Here is a 20,175-nt window from a genome sequence, read left to right on the forward strand (position 1 = left end):
GGCCAAATAGAGACAACAGAAAAAAGCAGTTTATAAGAAGGCGGTGCCACCTTTCAAGCGTTTTGCAGAAGCCTGTGAACACAGAATGTTTAGGCTCCCTTCTGCCTGTCCACATCCAGTCCATAGACCTGGAGAGCCGGCCTCACTGGTCTACAAGGTGCAGAAATATCCTGCGGAAAGCTGAACCTGATTTGTCACTGTGGAATGTGATGTGTTTAAACACGGATGCCTTCACCGAGAGCGAACCGCGAAGGAAACTGTGGACTTCAGGTGATCACAATGTGTCCCTGTAGGTTCACCAACTGTAACAAACGTGCCTTCCGGTGGGGTGTGCGTGTGTGGGGGTAGAGGAGATACGGGAAATATCTGTACCTTCCCCTCAATTTTGCTGCTCTAAAGAGTGTCATTAAAGAAAAACGGAGGCCTTCTAAACTTTGCTTTCCTACTATATATGTCATTTAAATGACTTTCCCATAACTCCGTGTGTCCGAGGCCCCCTCACCCACCCTGACAATGGTGGCATTCAGGAACATAACGGGCCAGGGTGGCGACTTGTCTTCAGCAGCGTATTTCTGTGGCAAAGAGAAATGAAGCTAACTCACGATGGCACGACACCACTGATAAGAGCTGTGTTAGCTCGCTACGCCTCCACAGCAGCAAGCCACAAACTGGGCGCTACGGGTCTGAGGCCGCGAGTCCGACGTCAAGGTGTCACAAGGTGCTTCCCTCTGAGGCCGCTCCCCTGGGCGTGCAGACGGCTGCCTCCTCAATGTCTTCACGTGGTCTGTCCTCGGCACGTCTGTGTCCTAACGCTCCCTTCTTCGAAGGACACCAGTCACATTGGATCAGCGACCCCTGTATGACCTCAATTTAACCTAAGTCAGCGGCCCCATGTCCAAATACAGTCACATTCTGAGGTCTAGGGGTTAGGACTTCAACCTAAGGTTTGTATGGGACACAGTTCAGCCTATACGCAGGTGCTCCTGAGACCAATGGAGCTGACACCAAGAACCGACCAGAGGACACAGAAGATCAGTACCAACAGTGACAAAATCCTGCCCACCCATCACCGTCCAAGGCGAGGCAGTCACAAAAAGCGCAGGCTCTCTGTATATTTACGAGAATAAAAGACGACTTGGAAACCAATGTTTAGCAGTTGATTATTGCCTCTGAAGATGGAGGTCAAGCAGAAGACCCTACAAGGACTCCCTGGAGACTGCCCCATCTGACAAGGTCCAGCTAACCCCGTGGGCTCCCCTAATCCCAGCACTCTCTCCGCTTGCTCTAGAGAATTTACCGAGGGAGTGACAAACCTGTGCGTAAACGGCATGCCAGGCCCTGGCGACCGGCTGAAATAAACCCCTGAACTTCACGCTTGTTTTCACTTCCAACCTCTATAACCATGTCGCTTTTTATGAAGAGCACGGATACTGCAACCCCCTAACCCATCATCCATATCATCCGTCCGATATTTACAAAAGGCGTCTGAAGGGGCCCCTGTGCTGGGTCCTACTGGCACCAGGGTTAGGAAACAAGAAACACACAGACCCTGTCCCTCCAGGAACTCAGAGGCCAGGAGACACAGCCATGGAAGGAGGCGATTATAACGAAGTGTGCCCAGGGCTAGCACGGAGTTCCAAACACTGGAGGAGCTCAGAGGAGGGGTCCTGAACTGAGCCGGGGACACCAGGAGAGCTCTCCCACAGGGAGGCACCTAAGGAGCCGGCTGTGAGCATCAGGGGAGGGGAGGGGTGCCGGCACTCAGGCTGTCTCAGGAAGTGGCTGGCAGTCAGGCCTCGCTATCATCAACAGCAGCAGCTACCACTCCAGAGCTTACTATGGGTTGGACCATCCTGTGGTAGATACTACCGTGTTTTCCCAAAAATAAGACCTAGCCGGAGAAAAAGCCATAGCATGATTCCTCCAGGATATGGAGGGCACGCCCCCCTCACATGAGGGTGTTATGACCTGTTTCAGGGAGAAGGTGCCTTTTCCACAAACTCCTTCAGCTTAAAATATTCAGTATGCCAAGGTGCCATATTTTGGCACCTAAAGTCATGCGAGGGCTTATTTTCCGGCTAGGTCTTATTTTCGGGGAATCAGGGTATTATGACCCCATTTGACAGCTGAGGAAACTGAGGCATAGAGCAGTAAAGTGATTGGCCCAAACATCTGTACAGTGATGCAGCTAGGACTCAGAACATGGGATCTAGCTCCGGTGGGTGGCTTGCCCACTGCAGTCACCATTTCTGCATTGAGTATAAACGCCGAGAAGTACAGCACAGTATGGCTGGAGTCTAGAGTTTAGGGTCGAAGAGCAAGGACTGTAGGGGCAGAAGAGTGACAGCCAGTGCCTCTTCCCCTAAAACACTAAGCCTTACCATCTCCTAAGGGCATCGCGTGACCACGTCTGATTTGAGAAATGACTCCAAAAGGGCTTTTATGGGGCAACGGCTGGAGGGAAGGAAGTCAGAAAGAAAACTTCTTGAGGAACCGTTCGCACATCACCAAGATGCCGGTCAAGGATGGGCACAGCGACCCAGGAATGGCAAACACAGACTTAGGTGTTCACCAGGGCAGGCAGAGTTCACGCTATGGCACACCCTCCACCACAGGCCTTTATAAGATATTTAACACAAGAAAAATGCTCATGACGTAGGGTTAAATTTGTAAAGTAGAATGCAGAGCCAGTCTTAAACACACACCGATGAAAAAGCCAGAAGGAATTACAGCAATACCTTGGTGCGCGAGCATAATTCGTTCCGGAAACAAACCGCTCGTATTGCAAGACATGCCTCATTCACCACATTAAAATGTATCAAAAATGTTTGCTCGTCTTGTGGAACACTCACAAACCAAGTTACTTGCAATCCAAGGTTTTACTGTCTACTAAAATGTTAATGATGTATTTGAGTAATAGAACGAGTGATTTTTGTTTCCTTTGTATGCTTCTGTATCTGCTAAAATGGGCATAAGTTTCACAGCTGAAAACATCACGAGCTCCCACCACTCGCGGGCTGCTCATGACGGTGGCACACGTGACGCGGACAAACATCAGGCCGCAGGCGTTCAGAGGAAGGCCAGCCAGGGGCTGGGCCATCAGGGACCTGGCTCTCCCCATGGCTCTCCCCTGCAGCATCTGCCTTACTGCTCCAGGTTCCCCCGCTCCTGGCCACAAAACGGCGGCCTCAGCTCCTGAAATCACACCTTCACGCAGCTGTGCTACGGGAGAGGTCCTCAGACCTCTCGCTTCCTAAGGGAGGAGCGGTCGTTCCCAGGAGCAAGTCTGCAGGCAGCAGACTTCCCCCAGCGCCTCGGCAGCCAGGCTGGGTGGCCAGCATCTGGCACCCGCCCTTTCTGGGGGGGTGGGGTGGGGGGTGGAGGGAGAAGGAGTGGAGGTGTCTTTGGGACAAACAATGAGACCCACTGCCGCCTCCCCAGGGAACCGTCCCCAGGGCTCTGATTTCAGAGCGGCTCCATCATTCTTTTGCACATTTCTGTTGTTCTCTCTCTGCCACATACAATTATGCATCAGCATTTCTGTCTCCTAGAGGACAGGTTCCCATCTTTTCATCATTCTAGCACCAAGCTACAACGGGCCTGACACAGGACAGCTCCACGAGTGCTTGGGGAACGGAGTTCTAATTTCATTTCTTTGTTGAACTGATTTGACAAAAATATTCTGTGTGCCCCGTGGGCCACAGGTTTCCACACACAGGGAAAACACAAGACAAGCTCTGCCCTCCCAGTGCTGGGCACCGAGCACCCGCCCAGACAAGTGTCACCTAGCTCGCAGGCACCGGACGAGCAGGAGGGCTGCCCGTTGGGGAGCATTTCCATTCACCACAGTGCACAGATGTTAACGTGTAAATCTGACTTTGGGAAAATGACACATTTATCTCAATTCACTTGAACATAACGTGTTATTACTAATATTAATAAGTTTAGGTCTCGAAATTGTACCAGCCTCTCAAAGAAAGAGTCCTTGACCCCAAATATCAGAGGATATTAAAACTGAGAAATGATCTACTGATGCAAATCATTAAATCGATTTGCATTTGCTTACTGAACCCCATCGCGGAAATTAAACCGCGCGATGGGAGAAGGCTGGCTCTGCGTGGGCGCGGGGGCATCTTGGCGGATCCAGGCTCTATGTCATTAGTTTCCCACTTCCCCTCGTTAACAAGTAAAATGTTTTTACTGCTTGAAAAGTTTTAATAAATAGAAAAAAGCAGAGCAGCTGACATAGTTTTTAATGTAATATACAAGGGCTTTTAATATTTTTACATACATTAATGAAAAAGCTAGGGAAAATGCTAAAAGGTTCTATACGTGTGCAAAACCAGAGGCCAACCTTCTGTCCCCTCCAGGCCTGTGATTAGGGTGCCCGCACTGCAGCCCTCCGATGGGTGGCACCAGGTGGCTCTCGCCTTCAGCCGGCGGCCCCAAAACGCCCGCGTCATCACCAATGAGACGGTCTTTACACAGCGGGCGGGAAGCTGCTGCAAAGTGACTGGAAGGATGTCCACAGCGCACAGTTCTCCATGGGATAAAACCGCTTACCTGACGCACGTATAGGGACGGATGACCTGGCACTTCCTGCACCGTGAAGTCACCGCACGCTTGCATGGACGAGCACCTGCTTTGGCTAAAGGCTCAGCACACAGACTGACCTGGAAGCCACGTATCGTCACTAGCAGGCTTTAGAAAGCGAAGCCCGCGTTCTCCCTTCTCCCTTCCCCTTTAGAAACGACCGTGAAATACCTTCCCAGCTGCCTTCTCCTGAGAACGCGTCTGTGCAAACGGGGTTGGTACCTGCCCTGTATTCGAGAGTGATCGGCGAGGCCCACTGCACACAGGACTGCATGCCAGGCTGTCCAGGCCACGTCCAGGGCAACCCCAGGGCCTTCCAGCACTTTCTGATCCCATGCCACCGTGTGATGCAGGGGGTGGCTGGGCCTGGCTCCACGCTTCGGGGTGTGCGGGTCTGTATGGCAGGTCACCTTCCTTGGAGCACAGGACTACCTGGGCACGCCGTCTTCATCATGACAGCAGCACAAGCCCACTGAAGACCCCTGTGTAGTTTACCAGGCCAGCAGCTCAAGGCCACAGCAAGGCACATGGCCAAGCCCACCTCTTGCAGCCCACCCCTCCCGGAGAATCTGGGGTGAGGGGGGTGAGGGGCGCGCCTGCCCCCGTGCCCACCGCCCTAACCTCCTATGTGTGGCCCCGCTGTTCACACACCACCTTCCTTTCACAATGACTATTTCATGGGTCAGTTTATTGAGTTGAACACTATTTTTTGACCCAGGTAACAATGGGATAAAAGTTGTTCTTTGGTTCTTCTTATCCTGGCTCCATGACTATGAAACTTGCAATCATTATCGCCTTGGGCAGCACCGGAACTGCCCACTGTCCATCAAGTGCCCTGACTCCACGCCAGGGGAAAAAACCACGCAGGAGCTTTTGGGAGTCACTGCGGGTCCCGTAGGACGCACCGGAAGTCCCCTGCAGAGGTGACTCTGCAGGGAGGACCAGGCTGGGTTCCAGTTTTCTGTAACGCTTGTTTGCTGTACCAGGCTTGTTTGGTAGTTTGGCTTTGATCACTGCATCCAATAATGGTCCATCAAATAAATATATCGAGATTTAGGAATCAGACATTAGTTACAAGTGAAACCCCTCAGGGACATTTACACAGATTTAAAGTTAGTAGGCAACAGTGGCCCTTGAAACTGCAAAAATCACACCCCAAAATTCAAGAGCAATCCACTTGCACCCAGAAGCGCCAGGCTGGGGCTCACAGAGGGAACGGCACCAGCGAGGCACCCCTTCCCGCTGCCCTCCCCTCCCTGGGGCTGCTGCTCTCCCTGCGGTCCCGTCTGTCCCTCCACACCCTCCCCGCTGTCTGGGGTCCTCCGCGCCTTCCCGCTAACCTCCCTCCCCTTTCTCTCTGGAAAAGTCTGATGACATCAGAGATGACGGCAACGAGATGCAAGAAGCTAAGAGGTTGGCCAGCCTCCGATCGTTCCGATGCGGATTTAAAACGGAGCCTGTCCTCAGGATCTGCCTGACGACACAGCTCCCACGCGCCGGGGTCCTGCTCTCATTACCAACACCTCCCCACGACTGTTCAACGTCACACTTCTTCCAAGTCCTTCCCCACCTGCCAGCAAACCCTGGCCCCGCTGCTTATGCGGCCCCCGTGCTCCTGCCGGGACAGGCTGGGAAGGAAGAGGCCCCATGGCACTCACTGCCTGCCGCTGAGGAGGAAGGCACCCCGGGCCCGCCTGCCATCCGAGCCACGGCTGGCTTATGAATGCACAGGGGATGGGACCCCTCAGGTTTCTCCTGGCGGGGGTAATCCAGCAACTCTGGGGATCAGAAGGTGTGTGGGCACAGAGACAGGAGGCAGCCGGGGGTGGGGGTGCCAGGGGCTGGGCTCAGGGCGGCTCCAGGCTCTGTTGATGAGGACGGAGTTTTAGTCTGGGAAAACGGCCACAGTCCCGGAGACGGATGGAGGTGCGGCTGTGGGACAACGTGAGTGTCCTTAATGCCACTGAGCTGTACACTGAAAAGTGGCTATAATGGCAAATTCTGTTATGTGTATTTTACCACAAAAGGGCATAGTTGGGTCACACCCGATTATGCACAGAAGGGTTTTCTTCCCCTAACCTAGCTGCGGCCATGTGCCTGTGTCCTCAGGGGGCAGCTATCCAGAGAAGCGCTCAGCTGGCCCAGCCCTGCGTGTAACCCAGACAAAAGGACGCATTTCTCTCGAGTTTCTACCTCTGTGCCTCCGTATCAGGCAAATAAACTGAAAATGGATTTTAAAAAGAGATTATACAGGTTTTAGTTATGTCAGTTCAAACGACCCCATAACGCCCTGGTGGGGGGGCCGGGCATCCTGTAAAACAGGCCTCTTCTGAGGGCTTGTCACACGGCCCAGTTCTGCTTAAAACCACACCAAAGCCATCTTTGGACAAAAAAGTTGATCATCTCTAGACTGCTTAACCAGCAAAACTATTCAAGTTTGCAAACACAGACGACTTCTCATGCAAGCAAACTAATTTCCTTAGACACAATTTGTCAGAAAGTACAAGAAAAAAAAAAAGAAGCCTTAACATGCTAACTTTGAGGGTTTTATAATAATAGATGCAGATGGGGAGGACCCACCTTAAGAAAATTTTATTGCTTATATTTTAAATTCAGGAACTCTATAAATTCTGAACATGCTTTTGGCCTTCAGATACTAAGGGTAAAAATGCAACTATAAAGTTGTTTTGTCAATTTCTTTTCCAGAAGGCAATTTACAGTTGATGGTATTATGTCTATGGCATATGGATCTTTGGGTAATAAAAACCTGGAGCGCTCTCGAAAACTCAGAGGCAGGGAAACAAGTAGGTATCACACAGTTAATTAATCCTGTAACACGGGCTCCCCGGCGCTGGCCTGATAAACTTATGGAAGGAAGGTTGTAGAAGGGGAGAAGTCCAGGAAACGGACGGACAAGCCCAGGCGGAAAGCTGTCCATGTTCTAATGCTCTGGCCAGGAGGCGGCGGTGTGGAGAAGGGAGCATGTGCATGTGCACACACTGAAGGTATAAAAACTCCTTTCTTTCCTTCAACAGACAGCTCAACTTAATAAATGAATGAATTCTGACAAAGGGATCAACTAGCTACGGTTTCCTCCTTCTTGAAGTGAAACGTTATGGAAAACGGCACCATGAGGCCGCGTGAGGTCGTGCCGCCCGCTCTGTGCTCCGGCGTCTCATCTCCTCATCCTCTGCGCACAGGCTTCTGTCCGCACCTGGAAGAGCTGACCCATCCACCACAGCCCTTGGATTCTTCCAGCCAGGGTCCCCCTGCTTCTCCGGCACCAGCAGCCCATAGCTGTCACCCTCTGTGGCCTGCCGACTCCTCCGCTTCTGCCTGGGCGCCACCACCACAGGTCAGGGCTGGCCCTCGGAGATGCGGAGGCCCGAGTGCCTTGTGAAGCCGAGATGATCCTGGAAACCCAAGCACCCCTGGAGTGCAGGCTGCTTCTCATCAGACAGACGGCAGCCTGTCTCTGCCACACACACAGGGGACAGGATGACCTGTTGGCCGGTGGGGACCTGCCCCAAACAAGCCTTCCCAGAAAGTGGGAAGAGCCTCCGCGTAGAAGTCCCCAACCATGTGCCCTCGCCAGATGGCATAGGGACCCCGGCAGGTCACTCAGTCCCTGGGCTAAGCAGTCTTCACGTGAGAAGCAGCAGGCCGGCTGGACGCTCGCTGCCCAAGGCCCTGACAGCTCTGTCCTGGGACTACGAAATCTCAGGAGCCGTCTGCAAGGGGTGTTCAGAAAGTAGGAACACCCGGCCCCCGGAGCCCATGCTGGCCCGCGCAATCCTTCATTACTATTTGGTGGGAATATCAGCATTTCTTCAGTTCCTTGAAAAGTAGTTTATGGCTGCGTGCAAACTGATGGAAGCCATGACAGAGAGGCCCCCAGAGAGAGACTCGCCCCCCAGAGCCAGGTAGAGGAAGACGGGTCCGAGTGAAGGCTGGGGACAGACGGTGGAAGGGCCCAGCCGGAGGTGCTGGGAAAATTTCTGAAATGCCTAAGGTTTAACTTCTGACCAAATAATGCCACAGTGCTGTGCCACCCCAGACTCTTCCTCCTGGACATGGGGTCTCCGTCCACCCCTGGTTCCTGAGGACTGAAAGAGGGGCTGATGTCTCAGACCTCCACTCCAACCCTGGGCACTCCACACGCCCACAGAGCATCCCATGTGCCTACGGAGCACCCCATGTGCCACAGAACACCCCACATGCCCATGGAGCACCCAGCACACCCAGGGAGCACTCCACACACCCACGGAGCACCCATGTCCACGGAGCACCCCACATGCCCACGGAGCACCCCACATGTCCACGGAGCACCCCACACGCCCACGGAGCACCCCACACGCCCACGGAGCACCCGAGAACCACATGTGAGACGCAGGCCACGTGCAGGCCAGTGGAAACAAGGGGCCTTCAGCAAGCACCACTGGAGTGAGAAAGGTGTCAGTCTCAAAATATTATTTTCAATAAAAGTTTTGTTTACCTAGAGAAGATTTAAACACACCAGAAACTTTGAATGAAATAAGTGGCCCAGTTCTTTTTAATAAAAGCAATGCTGGGTTATACAATAACTCTTCTGAACAGACCTTGAACTGGATAAAATAAAGATCAGAAAGCAAGGTATTTTTCCAGATGATTTTCAGGAAAGAAAAACCGCTATTTGGGGGAGGCCACTTTTTAAAGCATGGGTAAGAGCTCAGAAGAAGAATAAACAACTTCTTTCCCCTACTTTTAGAAGTATGTATTTTTAGTGGAAGGAGCATTCAAAGGGCAGCACAGAAACATCTAGAATGCAGCTGTAACACGTGTGCGTGCACACAAACACACAAGCACACGACACACAAGGACAGTTTCTTATTAGAGAGAGGACCCGAGTGAAGGAAGCGTCAGCTCAAAGCTTCTATTTTCCTATTGTTATAGGTGAGGTCTGAAAAATGCTTTCCTCACAATGGCATCCTTCCAGAATTGCGGATACTCCATTTTTAGCTTGTCTAAGTGCCCTGGCAGAAAACTCTGGTTGGAATGTGGGTATTCCGCACATGTAAACCCCCCGCCCAGTGGCCTCCCCACCCCCACCACTGGGTTGGAAGGGGACCACTCCCTGGTGACAGCAGCTTCTTCAGAAAGAAGCTGTGCTCTCAGCCCGGTCATTTTCCAGCCCCGCCTGACCAACGCGGGTTCTGCTGGAAGCCACCACAGAAGATCACAACGTCTGTGCCACCCACTGAAGGGTTCCACTGCTGCTCGTTCAAAAGCATTTCTTAAAACACTTCACCTGTGCTGGCCAGGGAGGGTGGGGAGGCCACCCTTCTGGAAGAAGGCACAGGAAAAGCAGCTTTACAAGTAATACCATGGCCTGTGTCAGCAACAACCACAGCAAGAAAATGACAGTCCCAGCACACGTGCGCATCGTGCCAGTGGGAGCCGCAAATGAAAAGTGCCAGTCCCCACGCTCTTCCACGGAGCCATCTGGGAGCCTGCAGGGGGACTGAAGTCCAGTCTGCAAGCCCTCTTTTTGAAAAAAAGAGTGTGTGTGGATCAGATCTAGAGAAAGGAGATAGACAGTCGTGGAAACACTTACGGGGTGTTTCCCCAAGAACCCCAGTCTAAATGAACTAGGGAGAGTGGGTGAAAAGCCCCAGAGCAACTCAGTGACACGGAGAAGGGGAACCCAAGGCACGGGGTTTTGCAAACAGAGGCTGGGGCTCTTCCCTGAACTGCCCTGGAGCTGTAACTACAAGTGGGGCCCAATCGAGAAGGACATGGGGATGTCCTACATGGAAGAGCATTGAAGAGTTCTCGAACGAGATGAACTGCAATTCTGGGAAAGACGTTCTCTCTCCCTCCACCCCCGCCCACCAGCCCCAACATGAAGTTCAAGAGCTGCTCCCGAATGCGGGACGTTTGGTGTGAACGTGCCTCGGTTTGGGTTGCTGTGTCGCTGCTGGGACAGCCCCACGCACCCTGGAGGCCCATCCTTGTCATGTCTGATTCGTTTTGTTTTAGGATGGAGCCATTTCCACTCCAGACAGATGGCGACACACACCATTCAGCAGGCCTCCAAGGGTCAAAACTGCAAAAGCATCATTAGCTGTGGCACATTGGTCTAAAGGAAGACCCAAGTGACAAGGAAGTCTTCTTCCGGAGCGTAAAGACAAGTCTGAGGCCAGTATTATCCACCCCCGTCTGACACCAGGACGCAGGTGCCCAAAGCTGCTCCAACCCCGCGCGCACTCGCCCGTCCTCAGCCTCCATTCCCTCCATGTTCTGTTCTTCGTCTTTATTTTTGTCTGGTTTCCTTTGATGCTTCTTCTTGACCAGCTGCCTCATTCAGCTGTTCCCCCAGATCCTTATTTCCTGCCCCCCATCTCTGCTTCCATGTACCCTAGGCCTGAGAGCACGCACCACCGCCTGGCGAGTTGCCCAAGCCAGGCCCTGCGTCACCCTTCCGCGACGCCAACATCCCGTGTCAGATGCCAGGTCTCACCGGCTCTATCGCCAACAATGTCCCAACTCACCCAGTCCCACTCGGTTCTACCGCCATTGCCCCAGGCTCAGTCCACACCATCCCTCGTCTTGACCGTTTCCACAGCCTCCGCACAAGCTCACACACCCCCGTCTGTGGGGCACACACACAACACTACCTCACACCCGGTCTCCTGGGCTGAGCTCGGGCTCCACACATGTGGGGCTGTCACATTCATCGGCTCCGCATCCCCAGTGCGCACTCCCAGTCACACAGGGCCGGTCACACCGCAGGCACTCACAGGTTTTGAGAATGAGCGAACAAATGACTAACACCATCCTCCATTTGTTCAATGTTTTCATCACAAAAAGACCCACTTCTGCCTGTCACTTGATACAGCAACTGGAAATAACAATTCTGGATGAATCTGACACAAGACAATGCTCCAGTTCAACTCAAAAATTAAACTCATTTAACCTTTAATTCAATTTAAATTCTGAACTGATCAGCATGCAAAAGCTAGCCTGTACATTAATATCAAGGAGCTGATCTAATTACTGATACAATTTAAAGGAAATAAATTTAACAAACCAAGTATATTTTGAGAGTTTATCGCTTAAATGATATTAACACTTACAAAACAACAACAACAAAAAAGGAAAATTATTCACTAGTCATGGATGATTTAAATACCATAAAATATTAAAGCCATTTAAAAATAAAAATTCTGGAAATCAAAATCCCATGGCAGAATATGTGAAATATATGTCAACAGTCCTAGGTAAAGTAGTTGTATTTCCAACAAAGAAGAAGGGAACAAAGTTATGGGGTGCACCCCGGTGCAGAGGAAGGAGTTGAGAGACATGGCTGAGTTTCAGCTACCAAGCCCCTTGTGTAGCCTCAGCTGTGTCCCCTATAAAAAGGGCACGTCCCCACCTAGCAGGCTCTAACGCCACCCCAGAAGTTCAGTGGCGTGCGTACATGAGCAGGGACACACCCATTAGGAGGAAAGGTAGCTGCATTCTTCCTCCCCACACAGTACGCTCTGAGTCTTTTTCCAAACTAGACATGAACTGGTGGACATGCTCCTTTAAAAACATCCCCATCAGGCAGTCAGCACCCAAGTCACTTCCGCTCTGAGTTACTAAAGCTCAGCGAGGACTGTCTGGCAGGCTCCCCTCAGCTATTTTGAGTCTAGGAGCGTCACCAGGGAAAGAAAGGGCGGCTCCAGGGGCAGGAACTGCAGGAAGCTGTGAGGAAGGCGAGGGAACAGCCCCCTCCCCCAGCATCCCCCTGAGACCTGGAGCCAGCCTCTCGTCACCCCGCCTCCACGTCTCCTATCCAGAAAGTGGCATCAGGGACCAGTCCACGGAGCTACTCCAAGGACTCACTGCTGTGACGAGCACACAGCTCAGCACGAGGCCGGGCCACCGCCGAGCAGCCCTCATTGCAAAGTGCCCACTTACCTCGTGTCCATCTGACTCCCGGCATCCCAGGCTCTTCTGGAGACAGACTCCAGAAGAAAAGAAGATGGCCTCCAAGGTGCTGCCACACTGTCACGAATTCTACACTGTTTTTCTCAGAGGAGTTTATTTAACCTAATTCCTCTCACAATTTGAACAATCCTGTTAACCAATTTTCCAGACCACAGCTAATTAGAAGCAGAAAGTAGAATGGGGCGAGGACTGCTCGAGGCTGGCAAGCAGAAACCATCCAGGAGGCGGGTGACACGGGGATGAAGGCAGAGAACCACGGAGCCAGACCCGGAGGGAGGTGGCAGGAGGGACCGGCCCGTTCCAGGCCCACCCAGCCCAGGGCAGTGACAACTCCACGGGGCCACGGGGCGGGGAGGCCCTGCTGTCTTGGCCAATTCCACCAGAGCAGCCCCTGCAAGACCCAAGCCTGATGGGACTCTGCAGACACAGGGCCCGCCAGCCTGGGGGGTGGGGGGGGAGGCACACGGGGCCACACGGGGGGAGCTGCTGCTTGGAGAGGGCCCGGGGGAGCCCAAGGGTTTTAATGCAGAAATGACTTCCTTTCAGCTGTAAGCAAGCACAGGTGCCAGTGAGGGCGAGACACTGAGGGCGGCGCCACAGCGGGGAGCCCATCGGGCTGCACCCCATACAGGCCAGGTCACAGTGAGGACCGGGCTCCACCACGGCCCGCAGTTCCTCCGTATGGAGAGGGAGAGGCTCCTGTGGCAGAACACAGGGTACAGGAGAGCTGTTTCTTTGGGAAAGCTGCCACCCTTTCAAAACCAGACGGGACAGAGGGGAGTCCGACGCCTCGTGGGGGGAGGGGTGACGGAACGGAAAGCTATCGTTCAGAGCACAGGACTTAGGGTCGTGTTTCCCACGCCACAGAGGCCTCTCTGTGCTGCAAGTGATTTGCCAAGTCACCGCTTTTACTCTCAAGCTCTCTTACGAGCAAACATTGGAAACTTTCGAAAAGTATCCTTTACTCTGACAGTTGGGTTCCTATTCCGAACCCACATATTTGTAGCTGTCATTCAACCATTCTTTTCTCCCTTCAAGAGGATCCTGGACGATTTAGGATTAAATGAACCCGCTTACTTCTGACCCTCAGGCACAGGCGTGCGAGGTTTCCCGTTTCTTCTCCCTGCAACACAGTCATGACATCGATGGGAATAAAACTTCTCGTCGTTCCTTTTCTTAGATGGCCCAGAATAGAAACGCTTTAAATCTGAGTGACATTTGTTTACATACCATCCAATGGCCTGCTAACACCCTTCCACCCTGACCTAGGTAACCCGTGAACCAGTGAGCGAGGCTCTCGGAGGAACTTAAACGTCCAGAGCAGAGAACAGAAGCTAGTGACACCATGCACTGCTGATACCTTCTAAGTCAGAAACCTTACAGCCTCCCAATAAAGCGCGGCTCCCCACCTTTTGGGCTTCCATGGGGGTACCCTGCGAGGGAGGCCCAAACTGCCAATCAAACTGAGATGGGGCTTTTCAGGGCCGCTGTCTGCACAACGTGGGCACAGACACCCCACTTTATTAAGGGCTCAGAAGGCTCACTGCGGAGGCCACAGCATCACACCCCGAGATGACGTGACAGCACATCACATGGCTTTCCTTTATTTTACTCAAGTCCAAGGGCTGTGACCTTAAGATGCTTGCGCACACGACTGGGCAGGCCCCACACGCAGCCTCCCAGCCCCCCGGACCTTGCCCACCATGGGAATATGAGAACCGTCACGAGAAACATCCTGGCTTCCTGTGTCCCCTTCAGCCACAAACCTGAAAGACCAGGCCACCGTCCCGCTTTTAAAGGACACTGCACTGCAAGTGTTTAGAGGGAAGTATGCACACAATTCGTGTTACTGATAACTGGGCCCTGAGACAGCTCCCTGTGCACTATTGACAATTCACTCCCAACGCAGAGACGGGCAGGTGAGGTCGTCTACCAGACCAGCCTCGCGGATCCGGACTCAGGGAGCAGACAGGAGGCAGGAGCAAAGCACGCCAAGCTCACCAGGGCATCCGAGCACTTGTTTCAAAACACAGACAATTCCTATAAAAGCCAGAGAGCGCTTGGTAAGCTTTCCTCACAGACATGCTGATTTGACTCAAGAGACGTCCTTAAGGAACACTCTGAAAAATAAAATAATTACACTGTTTAAGAGCATACAACACAAATCATTATTTCGAGCCGCTGAAGAAAAGCAATGCGACAGCTAAACTCGCTGCAGGTAAAAACCCTGCGGAGCGTGTGTTTTTGGACGTTGTTTTGACGGGGAGAACGCTTCTTCAAGTGTTTAGACTTAACACTTTCTTCTCTTCCTTGAAAGATCAATTATAATAAAGTAAGTGCTGCAAGTATCTGTATTAAAATGTCCCAATCTGCCAGAAGGCATTCATCTGTGAGCTTCCCGGGGAGGTTTCTGTGACACGCAGTTCCTGAGGAACTACCTGGAATCGGCAATCGTCAGACCGACCTGCACAGAGGTCCTGGCACGCAGCAGGCACAGCCCCCGGACACCCTCCTGTTCCCCTGACGGCCCACTGATCTAAAATATTTCAGGATTACCAGGAAAGAAGCAAATGCACGTGGAAACCATCAGTCCCTACCCGGTCACACTCATAGGCCCAATGGACCTGACATGACTTCCCGAGTCCCCCCTCCCATCAGGAGGACCTCAAAGATATCTTCACTCTTTCAATGGGGCGACTACTTTGGACATTTGAAGGGCGAAAACCGACAGTGCAGCCAATGAGGCGGATGCCCCCTCTCCCAGTTCTGGCCCCGCGGCCCCGCAGTAACACTCTCTCGTGTCCCAGCGGGTCCAGTCCAACTGGTGATGGAGGCCCTGTCCAGCCACCCAAGTCCTCGGGTTCTGCTCCCACCGTGACCCCAGAGCTGGGGGGCACGACGCCAGGAGGCAGAAACGCCCACACTGTACGTGAGCCACCATTGTTAGGACACCGTATGTTCCTGCACAGTAGACAACAGCCTACATGTGACTTTAAGGTTTTCAAAACACAGAAAGGTTCATGATGGTTTAGTTTGGCTGATGCATGTAAGCTTTTTCAGTATTGCATTCCTGTGCTTTTCTAAGAAGGTTTACATGGAAAAAGTAAACGAAAAACAAAGGTAAATCTTTGATAAAGACGCAGCACGTGCCGTTCTCCCCTGCATCCCAGATCCCAAAATCCTCCTGCTATTTCTGTAACGTTAAGTATGACCCAAGGTTGTACAGTCCAATTTTTCAAGTAATCAAATACTAAACAAGTCCCAAAATAACATTAGAAAAATAAACGTTCTACGACCCTTCTCATTAGCGTTTAGACATTGCGGGAACCATGCTGAGGTTGGGGCTTGGTAGCCCCACGAGTGCAGTCGGGGGAAACCAGTCCAGCTCGTGCACGCCGCCAGCTGCTCTGGAAGATGACCGTTGTTAATGGCACCAGGACATGATAAAATTCAGACTATTACGCCACTTTCCAAACTGATATCCTTCACTCAAATACTTTCAGGGAAGGAAAGGTGACTAAGGTAAGCTATACAAACGGCAATTCAATGATCAGGGTCTGAAGCCACATACACAGGCAAACGGGCTGAGGTGGGGGCAGGGGCCACACTGCAGACAGACGTCAGTGGCCACCTTCCAACTTGTCTACCGAGGAAGTGGTACAGCTTCAGAGCACATCAACACCCAGGAATCCGGAGAACCGAGAGAAGCGGGGTGCAAACAGCGGCCCAGACCTATTAGGATGCTCTGCCCAAATCCTCCCACCCGCTCACCACACATAAGCAGAGCTAGAGGACACGGCTTGGGGGACACAGATGGCTCTCCCTGCACAAGCCAAGTCGGGGTGGGTTGCTCCCCTCCAGTTGGGCCGGGCAGCACCTAATTCTATGTGGCTAACGGAGTTCTAACCAGAGGCCTGTCTATACAAAGCACACCAGACCCAGATGGCGTCCAAAGTGACTCTATCCTCAGCTTGGGGGAAAAGTCATATTAATCCCACCTATTACTCTATCAAAAGAGAAAAGAGGGAACGCTACTTCCTGTATGAGTAGCCCGAATGCCAAAACATGACAAAGATATTACAAACGAAGAAAATCATAGACTAACAGCCCTCATGAGCTTAAACACTTAAATCCTAAACAAAATAGCAAGTCCAAACCAGTAATATGGGGGGGGGGGAAAGAACATTATATCATAAATTGACATCGTCCAGCATTTCAAAATTGACTTCACATTTTAAAAAAAGAGAAAAATATGATTGTGTTGACACATGGACAAATGCCAACAGTTGGTGGAGGAGGCACTCTCAGCCTGAGAAAGGACACCTGACACCCAGCAGAGGTGATGGCACGCTGGTGAAATGCTGGGACAGGGGAAGGAGGTGAACCACCATGGCTTATTCCACACCACACGGGAGGCTCTGGGCAGCGCGATAAAATGGAGAAATAAAGGCAGAGCGAGCAGAAAGGAAGAAACAAATTGCAGTCACCAACGTCAAGATTTCCTATCTGACTTTTACCTGTCCCTCCCCCAAATTAACCGTGTGTGTGCATGTGTGTGTGCGTGTGTGTACACACATAACAGACTGCGGGGTGGCCCCCAACATCCATTTCCCAGTTCTTCCTGACACACAGAAACCTTAATTTTCGCCAATAATTGGCGACCCAGTGTGCCTTCCAGACAGGTGTGGCCATGTGACCGAGTTCTAGCCAATGAGACAAAAGAAAACAGCTGTGACTGCTGGAGAGGCAGGGGTTGGCCCCTCCCCTTCCTTTCTCCTCTACCTGCGGCCTGAATGGGAGGCAGCGGCCTGGTCCCCAGGGGCCGGCCTGAAGAGCCGGACGAGGACCACAGCCTGGAGACGCAGCGAGGAAAGCTGGAAAGCGGCCCACGTCCCAGCGGCCATCCCGCCACCAGCCCACCTGAGAGGTCAGCTGCAGCTTATTGAAGCCAGTATTTGAGGCTGCGCCTCCCAGCTGAAGCTGATGTGAACTCGAGTCAAAGTGTACAAAGCAGAAACTCCAGTTGAAGCCTCACCTTCATTCTAGTCTCACGTCCAAAATGGGGATTTAACTCAACATCTCTTAGAATGCTTTTTTTTCTTTTTACTTCTTCTTTCCCAAATTCACTTTAAGGAGTGGTTTTCAAACCCAAAGAAATTCAACGTATAATTTCTAAGATTTATTGACCAACCAAACACGCTGCAAGACAAAATGACATTTTCCCTGACAAATTACTTGGTGCCTGCGATTTTCTGGACACCACAGCCAGGCGGCTCTCACAGAACTAGAGTGTCTTCGCATCGTTCAAAGGTTTGCTTATTTTTTGTCTTAGGAAAGACTATTGATTGTAACATGCAGCTCTACAGGAAAATTCTCAACAGTGGAGGCGAAAACTGGTATTTATTACAGCACTTGTGCTCATTATGGCTGCCTCTGACAGGGGTCCATTAAAATCAATTTTTATGTTTCTTATGTATTTTCTTTATCTAATGTTCTTGGCATTGTGTTTATTAGCCGGTTAAGACAAACAGAGCTCAGGAGCAGGTGGTGGTTTTCTTCTGTCAGAAATCACAAGAGCTGCGATTTTAACACAACTCCTCCCAATCAATGAGTGGGGGAAATTAAACGTTACATTTCAGAACAAAACATTAAGGAGCCCTTTAAATTTTTTATGCTTTTCCAATGAGAGCAATACAGTGGAGAGCGTTCACAAAAGCGAGAGCATGTGTCCTGCTGGAAATGGCCGTACCCTGACGTCATGCTAAAAAAGGGACTCCATACCCTTCTCTCCCCAGCTGCACGCAACATCTGAGGGCAGCTGAGAGGCCAGGGAACGTCTGATTAGGCAACTCCAAGGCTTTAGTATCAAACCCCCGGCAGACTGAACAGGGAGGGCTGGGCCTGATTTAAAAACCAAGATGAGGCAGCGTCTCTGTCACCAAATTTCTACAGAGATCCCCACCTCACATGTGTTGAAGGACCAGTGTCCAATGGTCATATTCCACCAACTCCTCTGTAAATGTACACAGTAATCAAACGCCTCGGAGCTGCTAATTCAAGGGCATGCCCCTGGGGTTACCTGGAGGTGGGAAATTCTCAGGCAACAAGCACAGCTGCTGACAATGAAGGACACTCACGGTGCTATCATTCGTTCTGAGATACTGATTTCTGTGCTCGGTAGCGTACGGCTACGTGTCACCCGTGATCAGTGGAAAACAGCAGCAACCGTATCACTGCCTCCCATGGCTGTGACGCGCCCCTGCAGGCAGGGTGTCACTCAGGACTCACCCGGCGTCCGGGGTCTTCCTTTCGAGCAGCCTGATCCCGTGCAGACCCAGCCGACAGCCAGACAGCTCCAGCTCGCCCAAAGGGCTGGCCACCATTTTGTAGGTCATTTCACAGGTCTTCGCCATTCTCCCAAGTACCTGCAGGAAAAATGTTTGGAGCAGGTAAGGAAGCGTACCTGAAAGAGCTGGGCCACTTTTAAAGTGACCAGTAAGCAGACGACCAGTTATTTAAAACATAAAACATCTTCCAAAGTTTTCCCCATTTGGGGAATGTGACCATACACTGTGTCATTTTTCCAACATAGTCACTTTGAGGACAGAAAATGACCACAACTGCCTAGAGCAGAAACCAGTGAGCACACGCTGCCCTTCCGCCCTGGAGTTAGTCTCCCTCTCCTTCTCGTGCGTCTGGAATCAACGCGCCGAGAGCTGAAGAGGAGCGCCTTTTACTTAGGACCTGAAACTAAGCGACCCTCGCTTCAATATAACAATACAACAATCACAGGCAAGTTTCTCCTTCATAAAAACTGAAGGGAAAACATGGCATTTTGAATAAAGTATATTTAACAAGAAAGCCTGTGGGAAAAGAATTACAGAAACGGAGAGTCGACCCAGCACTCACCCACCCCGTGGCACCTGTGAGGTGGTCAGAGCAGCACGCCAATGTTAGAAAAAAGCTCTCACGCTTTGGAAAGCATGGGTGTTACTTACATTTAAAGAAATGTACAGATGCATAAAAACTCTCCTGTGATGTTAATTTTGATAGGTATTAATTTTGGTCAACATAGCAAAGGCTTAAAAGAATAGATGTGCTAAGAGCAATGAGACGCCAGTAATAGGGCGGGAGGCAAATTGCTATTTTATCACAATCACTGTGACTTGGGGGAGTACAGGGGTGGGGGTGCATGGATTCTGTGAACCAGACACGCCTTCCCTCCCCTCCTCAGGCGTCTGCAAACAACCCCCGGGGCAGCGCCTGCCTCTGGGGCCTTATACATCACTGTTTCCCAGAGTCCCACCTCCACCAACCACCAGATAATCTGACACAGCTGAAGCCTCCCCATCACGCCCTCCGGTGAGCTCCTGGCCACAGCTGGGCTGCTCGCGCCCTTTCTCTGTCTCTACTTCTCTGTCCTACAGGCACCTCAAATGACCTCGTCCGCAATGTCACCCTGGGTCAATTCCTCCCATCGGGAGCATTTGAGCGAAGGACCGCCATCCATCCCTGTCCCCACCCACACCAGGATGCACCCCAGGAACACTCCTTCCCGCTCACCAGCCTCACCTGCCCCCTCACACACCTGGATCGCATCATTGGCAG

At 51.7% G+C, this 20,175-nt stretch overlaps 1 protein-coding gene across 1 annotated transcript in view; it reads right to left on the reverse strand.

The window, feature by feature from the left end:
* The window catches only part of MGMT (O-6-methylguanine-DNA methyltransferase), a 252,071-nt gene that overhangs the window by 175,665 nt on the left and 56,231 nt on the right, over positions 1 to 20,175 (reverse strand). The window contains exon 3 of the mRNA XM_019644154.1: positions 18,856 to 18,992. Within this exon, the coding sequence (XP_019499699.1) occupies positions 18,856 to 18,980 (125 nt within the window). The 5' untranslated portion in view covers positions 18,981 to 18,992. The remainder of the gene's footprint in view (positions 1 to 18,855; positions 18,993 to 20,175) is intronic.

This window comes from Hipposideros armiger, unplaced genomic scaffold (assembly GCF_001890085.2).
Source record: "Hipposideros armiger isolate ML-2016 unplaced genomic scaffold, ASM189008v1 scaffold_85, whole genome shotgun sequence".
Taxonomy (NCBI): Eukaryota; Metazoa; Chordata; class Mammalia; order Chiroptera; family Hipposideridae; genus Hipposideros; species Hipposideros armiger.